The sequence below is a fragment of the Oncorhynchus tshawytscha genome, linkage group LG13 (genome assembly GCF_018296145.1).
Source record: "Oncorhynchus tshawytscha isolate Ot180627B linkage group LG13, Otsh_v2.0, whole genome shotgun sequence".
Taxonomy (NCBI): Eukaryota; Metazoa; Chordata; class Actinopteri; order Salmoniformes; family Salmonidae; genus Oncorhynchus; species Oncorhynchus tshawytscha.
The window spans coordinates 54,448,457-54,461,438 of NC_056441.1; the positions used below are offsets into that span (position 1 = coordinate 54,448,457).

Below are 12,982 nucleotides of genomic sequence, written 5' to 3' on the forward strand. Positions count from 1 at the left end.
TTTGTCACGTAGTCTGAAGTAAGTGCCTGGGTCCTGTTGTAGAGTAACACTGTGCATGTTAATGCCTGCCGGCTCCTCATTGACTCCACCATTCCATCCGTAATTACAGAGGTAGCTAGAGGAAACATCTTCAATACCTCCATCTCACTGACTAACGCTCACAGACACGGAGTCCTCTGCATACAATCAGACCTTTTCTCAAATACTATTTGAAATCTTTCAAATACTTTAACTGTTTGCTTGAGTCCGCCTAGAGCGACAGGGGGCGGGCTTTTGGGACTGTTGGGACTATTCCATTGGCTCTCTTGTGCAAGGCAAACTCAGAGCGAGCCTAGCTAAAGTATTTGAAATGACTGCAAATAGTATTTGAACCCAGGTCTGCATATAATGTGTTCTGTGGATCATTTTAGCTTTATCTCAGTGAATCCGGTCTCCGTGCCTCTGTCTCTGTGGTGGAGGAGTCGGGGCCCTTAATGCCTTTTGCCATTGGTTTCATTAGCCGCTAGCTAATTAGCATGGGAGACAGGAGCACTGGAGGAGAGGGCTCATCTCCTCCTCTGCTGTCTCATCACTCTGCCTCAGCTCTGGATTGGTCATGACCCCAGCACGCACCGTGCACACGCAAGGACACACACATATGGCCACACGCATGTATAGACATGAACACACACACACAAGCAAGCACTGTACACATAAACACACACACACGTGCATACACACACACACACACACACACACACACACACACACACACACACACACACACACACACACACACACACACACACACACACACACACACACACACACACACACACACACACACACACACACACACACGTGCACACTGCTGCTTCCAGGGGAAACTGCTTGACTGAGTTGTGCCAGCCCCCAAACTCCATTTCCAGTTCGTCTTGGTTAAAAAAAGTACTGGGACACCTAATGAGTGAACTTTCCCTAGTTAGATACTGAACCGCTGGCTTGATGAATGTTGAGGATGGTTTTGTAGTTGGGCCAGTGGCTGACTCGGCCTTAAACATGGAATAGAATTTGTCCTGGAACGGATAAGGATTGTCAAGGTATGAAATGTTGAAAGACGACTATTATTTATAGAAACAAGTTGTGGTTGTGCGTTTACTTTACCAATCTTAAAACCTCTACAGGATCGGTGGGTCCCCCACAGGACTGTTGAGCTAACATAGGCTAGTGCGATTAGCATGAGGTTGTAAGTAACAAGAACATTTCCCAGGACATATCTGATATGGGCAGAAAGATTAAATTATTGTTAATCTAATTGCACTGTCCAATTTACAGTAGCTATTACAGTGAAATAATACCATGCTATTGTTTGAGGAGAGTGCACAGTTTTGAACATGAAAAGGTATTAATAAACTAATTAGGCACATTTGGGCAGTCTTGATACAAAGTGTTGAACAGAAATGCAATGGTTCATTGGATCAGTCTAAAACGTTGCACATACATTGCTGCCATCTAGGGGCCAAAATCTAAATTGCGCCTGGGCTGGAATAATACATTATGGCCTTTCTCTTGCATTTCAAAGATGATGGTACAAAAAAATACAAAAAAGGCATGGTTTTTTCCTTTGTATTATATTTTACCTGATATAATGTGTTATTCTCCAACATTCACTTCACATTTCCACAAACTTCAAAGTGTTTCCTTTCAAATGGTATCAAGAATATGCATGTCCTTGCTTCGGGCCCTGAGCTACAGGCAGTTCGATTTGGGTATGTCATTTTAGCCCGAAAATGGACAAAAAGGGGCGTATCCTTAAGATGTTATTAAATGAAGGTCCTGTGAGGCTCAGTTGGTAGAGCATGGCGCTTGCAACGCCAGGGTTGTGGGTTTGATTCCCATGGGGCACCAGTACGCATAAGTACAAAATGTACGCACTCACTCCTGTAAGTCTCTCTGGATAAGAGCGTCTGCTAAATGACTATAATGTCCTTAAGAAAAGATGATTAAAAAATATATATACTAGCTGTTTTCTGATAACGTTCTTTAGAAATGAAAGGCTTTTATGCAGTCTATGCATTGGAGTGAGGATCTACTGTACAGCCAACTCAACTAACAGCGCTGGTTCCTGCAGCAAGACGGTGTGAACTGACAGTGATGACCGCTGGAAGCCAAGAGAGAACAGATGCTTGGTGGCCACCAAGTAAACAACTGTCAAATTAGGACGTGTGTGTGTGTGTGTCAGGCCTACACAAAACAATGAGTGGCAGCTGTAATGATCTGAGAAGTAGAGTTGAATGTGGTGACTGAGATAATGAAGTGAATGGAGCAGTAATGGGAGACAAGCGTAGCTCTGCCCGTCTCCCATAGAGACAGATGACCAGGACAAGGTGACACACACACACACACACACACACAAACAGGGGAAAAGTGACATCTTTGCTGTCAATGGACGAGCTGACACCTAATACCACACTCATTATATTGCAATGGCACTGCTGTCACTAGGGTTGCGTTATGTCACTGAACAATGGTGTCACCAGGTCACCAAGGGTCAGAGATGAATATGAAGCTCCACTTGACAGGGATTTTAGAGTGGGTCTGCAGAGTGGAACCACCATACCAGAGATCATCAACTCGATTCTGCCGCGGGACAAACATTTTTTCTTGAGCGGATGGATGGTTAAGGGACTGGAACATAATTACAAGTCATTTGTTTACTGCAAATTGACAGCAAGAAGCTCAACAGATATAACATTTGACTAAAACATAATCACTTCCAACCTTGCTTACATTTGTATACAATCACACATGCTGTGTCTCTCTATTATGCTTGGGACTACTTTGGAACAGATTTCCAAAGGGGGGGGGGGCACCATTTTGGGAACCCTGCACAATACTAATCAATAACAACCTGGACAGGCCTGACACCAGGAGCTTTCAGTGTGTCTCCCAAGTCTCAGACTGCTCTCTTTCACTCTCGCTCCTCATCCGTTAGTCCTTGTTCACGGCCTTTCTCCCTTTCTCCCTAAATCCATTCTCTTCTCATTTGACCAGTATGCACAATTCGAGCGAAAAGACGGGGTCCCATTATAATGGTTATGATATGCAAAAGAGGTTGCACCATTAATATTCATTCTCTCAATTTGTATGTGGCTTTGTCTCTCTCTCTCTCTCACCTCTCTCCTCTCCCTCTCCCCCTTCTCTCGCTGTGTCTCTCCTCTCTCCTCTCCCTCTCCCCCTTCTCTCGCTGTGTCTCTCCTCTCTCCTCTCCCTCTCTCCCCCTTCTCTCGCTGTGTCTCTCCTCTCTCCTCTCCCTCTCCCCCTTCTCTCGCTGTGTCTCTCCTCTCTCCTCTCCCTCTCCCCCTTCTCTCCTGTGTCTCCCCCCTCTCCCCCTCCTCTCTCTCTCTCTCTCACCTCTCTCCTCTCTCCTCTCCCTCTCCCCCTCCTCTCTCTCTCTCTCTCCCTCTCTCCTCTCCCCTTCTCTCGCTGTGTCTCTCCCCCCTCTCCTCCTCTCTCCTCTCTCCTCTCCCCCTTCTCTCACTCCTCTCTCTCTCTCTCTCTCTCTCTCTTTTCTGTCTTAAACTGCTTGGCACTATTTCCTTATTAATCCCATTTCCTCTTCAGACCAGCTACCATTGCCTAGAGGCTGTTGCTCGTCGGCTCCTCTCATTTGCATGTGTGCTCTTGCGCTATCAGTATCAGATCTATCTTTGACACACCTACGACTCTGGATAGACTGGGAGCGTTAGACCTATGCTTTCATATCTAATCTGTGCTCACTGGATTTGCAAAGGAGAGATATGCTGTAGATGAGGGACATGACAGCAATGCTAAAGCAACCTTTTATTCCGATATTTTTGATCATGTAAGGCACGGTCCCCAACCGTTCAGTCACCCATGTGTAAAATGATACATTGCTCTCGTCGTGGATGACGTTTAACTATAACCCGTACCAGTAACATTGTGAAAGGTTGTTTTAACATTGAACTGATTTCAGAGACCATTCCGTTATGACTGAGACTTCTACTGCCATACTTCACTTGAGAGGAGCCAGATTAGAGAGAGAGGGGGGGCAAGGCGGATGAATTGATTGACGAGATGACATCTATTGTCTATCCTTGAGGGGAGACAGTGAAACAAGCTTCCTTTTCAGAGGATCTTCTTCCTTCCGGGCACTCAACAGTGTCTCATTGCACTGACTTGTGGCTGAGTTCACAAATGGACTCGTGTGGAATATGGGGCACGCTCCCGCCAGCCATTCGCGCACCAATCCAATGCTTTTAAATGCACGTAGAGGGTTGAACAAGTGGACACCTCGGGAGAAGGGTGCTAGAATCCGAATGCCACCTATGATGCATAAATTAAGTCAACTTGCTCTTTCACAGTGAGCACATAGAGGAGGAAAGAGAAGAGGGGAGAGTCTGCTCTCTCTCACCTCTCTCACAGGAAAGAGGAGGCGAGATAAGAGTTGCTACTGTCATCCACTGTGTGCACACCTGCTGTGTTGGTGATAATTGATGAGAGGGAGGAAGAAAGAGAGAGAGGGGGGATAGAATGGAATGGAATGGAATCAAATATAATAGAAGAAGAGATGAGAGGGAGGAATAGATACAGTAGAGGGATGGAAGGAAAACATATCAGGGACATCAGTGAATAGATGAGAGGAGAGGTGACTAGGAGGTGAGAAGATTAAGGCCTCTATCAGAAAAGGGATGGCCAGGGCAAGGAACCTTGTTGAACCTCAAGTGTGCTTGTCTGTTTAGATATGTCATTATTTTGGATATCGTTCATTAAATACAGGGAAAACTGAAGCCATGTTCACTTCTAAATTCAGAAGCGTTCACTTTGTCTCCAGTTTCATTGCAAGGTAAACAGTTTGATACAACTGTTTTGATTTACTCTGTTATTATCATTAACACACATGGATGTGATATCATTTATTTGTTATTGGGGTTGAACAGATTCACTGTGTTTTACATTAGGAACTCAATTAATGTAAAACGTCTTGTGTGGCTTAATTGGTATAGTGGGGTGCTTGCAACGCCATGGTTGTGGGTTTGATTCCCACAGTGGACCAGTATGAAAATGTATGCGATTATTACTGTAAGTCGTTCTGGATAAGAGTGTCTGCCAAATGCCTATTATTTTTTTATCATGTAAAGTCTAATCATTGTGGCCTCATGGACATTACACAGGTATTGTTTAGGTTTCATTTCTTGTAGAATATTTGTATGCAGGGCCTTGGCTTGATATTCGTCTCACCCGCATCGATGGTACTGCATGATGATGACCTCACAGACAAGTCACTGGTGTCCCCCTTAATGAGCCTCATCAAAGAGCCTCTGTTCCAACACAGCTAGCTTTCTGCATGCTATTCACAGCTAGCAGTTAGCATGCTAATCACAGCTAGCAGTTGGCATGCTATTCACAGCTAGCAGTTAGCATGCTAATCACAGCTAGCAGTTAGCATGCTAATCACAGCTAGCAGTTAGCATGCTAATCACAGCTAGCAGTTAGCATGCTATTCACAGCTAGCAGTTAGCATGCCAATCATAACACTCAGTAGAAGAGGAAAACTTACAGTACTGTCGTTCTTTTGCACACCCCAAACATCCTTTTAACATAAAACTGCCTATCAAATGGGTGTAACTTAGCTTTAATGTATGTTGTTAGCCAATCTACTCTAGATCGGTCCCCATGTGGTATGTAGTATCTATGCCCCTAAGGTCCTGACTCCTGTCTCTGAGAGGGACAGAACTCAGCTCAGCGTTTGTCTCGTCTAAACCGTGGGATTCTGGTTGGAAGCCAATCTGAAAGTGTGGGATTGATGTCGTGTATGACGTTTCCTCTGTTTTTGTTTATGTTCTGCTCTGCTTTTTAGATGTGTTAGTTAAAACTATCAGGGGAGAAGTCACAGAGGGAATCCTGAGAGGGAGCCAGGGATTCATCATGAGGTCATAACCCAGGCATCATTGACTTTGACCCAGAGACCAAGAATTACTAGAACGGATATTTAAGTCAACATTCCGTGTTTTGGTGGGCCGTCAGCCATGTGACTGTACTATCAATTGTACACCGTCTGAAGGATTTTCCCGTTCTAGTGATTCCATTTGTTTGCTTTGACCCAATTCCCATAAAAAGTCATTAGCTAGAGAGAAGTTCTGAAACTTAAAAAAAATAAGTTATTAATAACAAAACCAAATCTGGAATGATTTAGCAGCATATGTGGGACTGCACCATGTCTCAATGTTAACGGATTAGAGCGGAGTGCTTGACCCATAGAATTATAATTATAATGGGCATTCACTTTCAAGTCAACATTCAGTGATAAGTCCCCTTCTAGTAATTATATGCCTGGACCAACTAGTAAATTAGTCTCTGCTTTGGCTCACATCCTGGCACTACACAGCGATTGGGAGGGAGATTTACTATTGTTACGGTACATTTTGGAGGGGGGGTTCTAGAGTAATAATTGGGGTCCGGACCTCATTGTGCCTCAAATGCGTTTGTATTGTTTCCATTTGTACCTGGAAGGCACTCAAGTCTGATCTCACTTGTCCTTTTATTGGGATAACATGCAGAGCAGGCCTTCATTCTGCTGAGTTCCTTCACTGCCAAGCACGAGACTCCTGCTGTGCTTCTTTTCACCATGTGCTGTGAGCGCATGTCTATTATCCAGACACGCTTCTTTCTTTGTGTCTTTCACCACTTTCTTCCTAGCTCTCATTTGACTCTGTGGTCGTTGTTAGGGTTTGAGTGTTTGTTTACACATCCGACACACCATACTACACAGATACTGTTCTGAGCAAACAACATTACCTCATTTCCAGTCAGCGTTTTACTGCTTGTTGTAAAGTAAGTAGCCTTGGGAAACCCAGAACAGCTCATAGGAGTGGGAGCCTATGTCCTGTTTCTATAGCATGAGGCAGCTTGATGTGCAAGTACACCCCCCCCCCCCGGGCAGTGCGCTAGTCTATCGCAGGGCCTTACCCTCAATCCGTCTCCCTAATGCTGAGTGCCAAGCAGAGATGCATCAGGTCCCATTTTTACAGTCTTTGGTATGACTTGGCCGGGCATTGACCTCTCAACCTTCCAATCTCAGGGCGAACACTCTAATCACAAGGCTGCTGAGTTGTTTACTGTTTTGACTGACGGCAAAAAGACCGTTGTGTATCTCCTCCGAAGTCATCCGAACTCACATTGCTGGAATCATTAAGTTATTATGTGACTCATAGTGACCAAATTCAAAAGACACTCCACACCTGGGTGTCACCCACAGTATTAAGACACAAGCTTATGCCAAAACGCGTGAACACTCTGGCTCTGCCACGTAGATCCACTTGTTTGGTTCGATGAGGTCGGCAGAAAATCTCCCCGTTCACTCTCATCGCATTTGTTTGTGTGGATCATATGGACAGATACGGAAACGCAACACAGACTGGCAGACTGATAATTATGTAGAAACTAAAACCTCTCTCTCCCTCGCTGTCACTCTCCCCAACTCTCCTTCTCTAATTATCTCTGTGCAAACCTTTCCATGTAAGCGGGTGAACCCATTTCTCACCTCTCTGCCCCTCAGCACATGAAGTGTCAGGAAATGGTGACAACAACAGTATTACAGATAGTAATGTAATTGGTCTACCTACCTGTCGCTATGCCTGGGGCTCCTGCTGTCTGCCTTCCTGTCTGGGGAATGTGGCTCTCATTGAAAGCTTAATGCGTCACCCTTATTGTTTTATCAACTATATGATATTTGGACCTTTGCCGTGTTTCGTGCTAGGGAAAAATACAATTTGCATTGGAGATAACTGGTTAACACACGCATCCTGACTTGTAACTGATTACTTCTCCCCCCCACCCCAGTCTCAAGGTCATGCTGTCGACCCCTCCCCCTAACGGGACGCTGGACCTTTCGGGCATCCCCCTGACGGTGCGTGACATGGAGCGCCTTTGTGCCTACCTGCAGCGCCACGCGCCCATCATCTGCAGCCTGGAGCTGGGCTTCACCGAGCTCACCGACGACGCCTTCCTCCTCCTCCTGCCCACGCTGGCCGCCCTGCCCCGCCTGGAGACCCTGGCCCTCAATGGCAACCGGCTGACCCGTGCCGTCCTCAAGGAGCTGACGGACAGCCTGAAGGACCCGGCCAGCTTCCCCAGTGTCACGTGGATCGACCTGGGCAACAACGTGGACATCTTCTCCCTGCCCCAGCCCTTCCTGGTGAGTCTGAGGAAGCGCTGCCCCAAGCAGGGCAACCTGCCCACCATCCTGGAGTTTGGTGAGAGCCAGGCCAGCGAGCCCGAGGGGAGGGTGGGGGATGATGACGATGACAGGGATGACACCAACAGGACAGTGAGCATGGATGAACTGAGGTCGGAGGTGGAGGGAGAGACGGAGATTGAGGAGATGATGGAAGAGTTGTTGGACTTTGACCTGGAGGTGCAGGGGAAGGAGAACGAGATAGAGGACAGCATGTGGACAATGGAGGAGCAGAGGAGGGAGGGAAAGAGGAAGGAGGAGACACGGGGACAGGGAATTAGGAAGATGGTGGAGAGGGCGGAGCTCGAGGAGGAAGACACACAGAGTGAGTCCTCCCACTTGTCGTGCTCCAGCCAATCGCAGCATTCCTCAGGAGCGGTTGAGCTGATGAAGGAGGATGGAGAGGAGGGGACTGATCACTTAGACCACCTAACCTGAGCAAGAACCCCGGTCCACTCTGCTTGTAACTTCCCCTCCCACGTTTTGTCTAGAAGGAGAAGAGAGCAGTACCAGCAAACAGTGAACGTTGCTATAACGTTAGATAATGTCATTGGAACGCATTGGTAACCGGAACTTGTTTTCTGGGTTGGACATCTGGGGGAGGGACTCTGTCATCTCAACCTACTGGAATGGATCCGGAATAACCAACTTATCTGGGTGGACTGTTCATCCACGGATGTACAGTTTAGGGAGATGACAATCTGAAAGAGGAGGAGGTTTGTGATAACTCTTATTGTTGTTTCATTATGAATTAGGATTACAATCCTCTGTAGTAAAGAGTAATAGACATATTATATATCAAATGTAGAAAATATTGACCTTTTCGAATGTACATGTGAGTATGTCAACGCTGGCACTTATGAGATGTTTCATTCAGGTTTTACTCCCTGCTCATCCTGTCCTATAGATGGATGAATGCCTATGTGCCTGTCACTTGTTCCCCTCTTGGTGGAGAGACGGTGTATGTCAGAGAGAGAGACAGACAGACGACTGATGGATGGACAGACAGACAGACGGGTAGGTAGAAAGGCAGAAGAAGAGTGGTAGACACGGACTGCTTTGGTGTGTGAACAAGATTGCATCTTTCTCTCTGATACTACAGTATGTCTGTCTGTGTATCTCTCTGACCAGCGCTCTCTTCACCAATCCTAACTACCCATTTTTTATTTTTTTATTTTTATGCATGCTCCAGTGTGTTGATTTTTTGAATATGAAAGGAAAAGATGCTGACTATAAGGCTCATGATTGTAAAGCATGTGAGGGGGGAGTTTGTTGCTGTGTGGAAAAGCAGTGTTTTGGCTAAGGAATATGGCTTAAGCACTATGTCGACAGGAGATATGATGACCGGAGCTACAGTGACAGGAGATATGGTGACAGGAGCTACGGTAACAGGAGATATGATGACCGGAGCTACAGTGACAGGAGATATGGTGACAGGAGCTACGGTAACAGGAGCTACAGTGACAGGAGCTACGGTGACAGGATATATGGTGACAGGAGCTACTGTAACAGGAGATATGGTGACAGGAGCTACGGTAACAGGAGCTACGGTGACAGGATATATGGTGACAGCTACGGTGACAGGATATATGGTGACAGAGAGCTACGGTAACAGGAGATATGGTGACAGGATACTGTATGGTGACAGGAGCTACGGTACGGTGACAGGAGCAGGAGATATGGTGACGGGGACAGGAGCTACGCTACGGTGACAGGATACTGTAACAGGAGATATGGTGACAGGAGATATGGTGACAGGAGCTACTGTAACAGGAGATATGGTGACAGGAGATATGGTGACGGTAACAGGAGATATGGTGACAGGAGCTACAGGAGGGGACAGGAGATAACGGTGACAGGAGATATGTGACAGGAGATATGGTGACAGGAGGTGACAGGAGATACGGTGACAGGAGCTACTGTAACAGGAGATATGGTGACAGGAGCTACGGTAACAGGGGATACTATAACAGGATATATGGTGACAGGAGATATGGTGACAGGAGATATGGTGACAGGAGATACGGTGACAGGAGCTACTGTAACAGGAGCTACGGTGACAGGAGCTACGGTAACAGGAGATATGGTGACAGGAGCTACGGTAACAGGAGATATGGTGACAGGAGCTACTGTAACAGGAGATATGGTGACAGAAGATATTGTGACAGGAGATATGGTGACAGGAGATATGGTGACAGGAGATACGGTGACAGGAGATACGGTGACAGGAGCTACTGTAACAGGAGATATGGTGACAGAGATATGGTGACAGGAGATATGGTGACAGGAGCTACTGTAACAGGAGATATGATGACAGGAGCTACTATAACAGGAGATATGGTGACAGGAGATATGGTGACAGGAGATATGGTGACAGGAGCTACTGTAACAGGAGATATGGTGACAGGAGATATGGTGACAGGAGATATGGTGACAGGAGATATGGTGACAGCAGATATGGTGACAGGAGCTATGGTAACAGGAGATATGGTGACAGGAGATATGGTGACAGGAGATATGGTGACAGGAGATATGGTGACAGGAGCTACTGTAACAGGAGCTACGGTAACAGGAGATATGGTGACAGGAGCTACTGGTAACAGGAGATATGGTGAACAGGAGATATGGTGACAGGAGATATGGTGACAGGAGATATGGTGACAGGAGATATGGTGACAGGAGATATGGTGACAGGAGCTACTGTAACAGGAGATATGGTGACAGGAGCTACTGTAACAGGAGATATGGTGACAGGAGATATGGTGACAGGAGCTACTGTAACAGGAGATATGGTGACAGGACATATAGTGACAGGAGCTACTGTAACAGGAGATATGGTGACAGGAGATATGGTGACAGGAGCTACGGTAACAGGAGATATGGTGACAGGAGCTATGGTAACAGGAGATATGGTGACAGAAGCTACTATAACAGGAGATATGGTGACAGGAGATATGGTGACAGGAGATATGGTGACAGTGACAGGAGCTACTGTAACAGGAGATATGGTGACAGGAGCTACTGTAACAGGAGATATGGTGACAGGAGCTACTGTAACAGGAGATATGGTAACAGGAGATATGGTGACAGGAGATATGGTGACAGGAGCTACTGTAACAGGAGATATGGTGACAGGAGATATGGTGACAGTTGTGGTGAATAGAATAATTCAATCAAGATATTATGTAGTTCAGAGCAAAGTGCTGAATGACAACCCATCTTTAGTAGCCTCGCTTTTTCCCTTTATCCCTGCCAGTCATGTAGAGTGAACGTATCACTTATCACCGTCGTATCAAAACGTTTAACAGTATTTTGTTGTGTGGTTACAACAATGCCATGTTACAGGGACTGTCTCTGGGCTACAGCTATAGAACACGCCCTCATTCTCAGTAACTATGTAGCTCTCGCACGGCACATGTTTTCCCATTTGTAACAACGGTCTAATCAAACGCTTTAAGAATTAGGATCATGCGCTTCATCTTCTTTGTTAATTGTGTATATGAGGTACTTGATGCCTCTAAGGGCAGTGACATGGGGTTATGTGTCAGCTGAGGGGATTGCAATAGGGTCCAGAGGTTCAACGTCAGTTCTCAGAAGTGTAATTCCTCAACACTATTATCCCCCCCCAACAAAGATAGATGTTTGTGCTGATAGTGTGTCTGTTATACTGTATTCAAATAAGAAGACCATGGATATACTGTATCTTAACAGACCAATTAGAACCACCATTTCCAGGGTCTCATGTCCAGAACTCGATCCACCATTGCACACTGTTGCCTCGCAAGCACTTCCTGAAGCGTGTATTCTGTTCTCAGGTCTACTCCTATCTGAGACATGTCTTGTTCATTCAAGTCTTTCTTCGTCCGGAGACGGTCCAGTTGAACACAGGGTTGTGTGTATGTGGGTCTATAGGAGATGTAATAGACGAGTACACTGTCTGTATTTGCACTGTGTCCCACTGTGTGTCTCTGATGGATTTCCCTGTGAGAGTGCTTTGTCTGTCTGGGTGCAGTCTTTTGTGTCTTTGATGGATTTCCCTGTGAGACTGCTTTGTCTGTCTGGGTGCAGTCTCTTGTGTCTCGATGGCTGGTTTTGGGAGGAAAGACTCTACTGGAGGATGTTTCTTTGGAACTCAGTCCATATCTGTCATATTGAGAAGATGTGACAATGCAGTTTGTTTCTTTGTATACTTGAATGTTTGGGCATCTCTGGCACCTCTCTCGTCACTGCCCACAGCGCTGCAATTTCCCCTCCCAAACCAGTGGATGATTATTAGTGGAATATGAAAACAAAATAAGCAAAATGTGCCTGAGTTAATGGAGCAAACTAAACAGTTAAAAACACAAATAAACAAATGTTGTGTACTGGAATTAAAGGATTTTATGTGTACTTGAATTCTGCTATTATGATATTGAGTATATCGTGTACTCATAAGGATCATCCACAGTTCAATGATTCTCTCTCTCTCTCGCTCTCTCTCTCTTTTTTTCTCTCTCTCTCTCTTTTTCTCTCTCTCTCTTCTTTCTTCCTCTCTCTCTCTCTCTCTCTCTCTCTTTTTCTCTTTCTCTTTCTCTCTCTCTCTCTCTCTCTCTCTCTCTCTCTCTCTCTCTCTGAAAGGGAAAAGGGTTGTACGATAAAAGCATGTCTGTATGCAACTTTGCTCTCTCTCAAACACACACTCACACTCACACTCAAACACTCACATTCACACTCACACTCAAACACTCACATTCACACTCACACTCA

The 12,982-nt window shown here is 45.8% G+C and overlaps 1 protein-coding gene across 1 annotated transcript in view; it reads left to right on the forward strand.

Moving 5' to 3' along the window:
* Positions 1–9,802, forward strand: part of LOC112266068 (leucine-rich repeat-containing protein 75A-like) — a 28,605-nt gene extending 18,803 nt beyond the window's left edge. Inside the window, exon 4 of the mRNA XM_042295939.1 lies at positions 7,843–9,802. Within this exon, the coding sequence (XP_042151873.1) occupies positions 7,843–8,674 (832 nt within the window). The 3' untranslated portion in view covers positions 8,675–9,802. The remainder of the gene's footprint in view (positions 1–7,842) is intronic.
* The last annotated feature ends 3,180 nt before the right edge of the window (positions 9,803–12,982 follow it).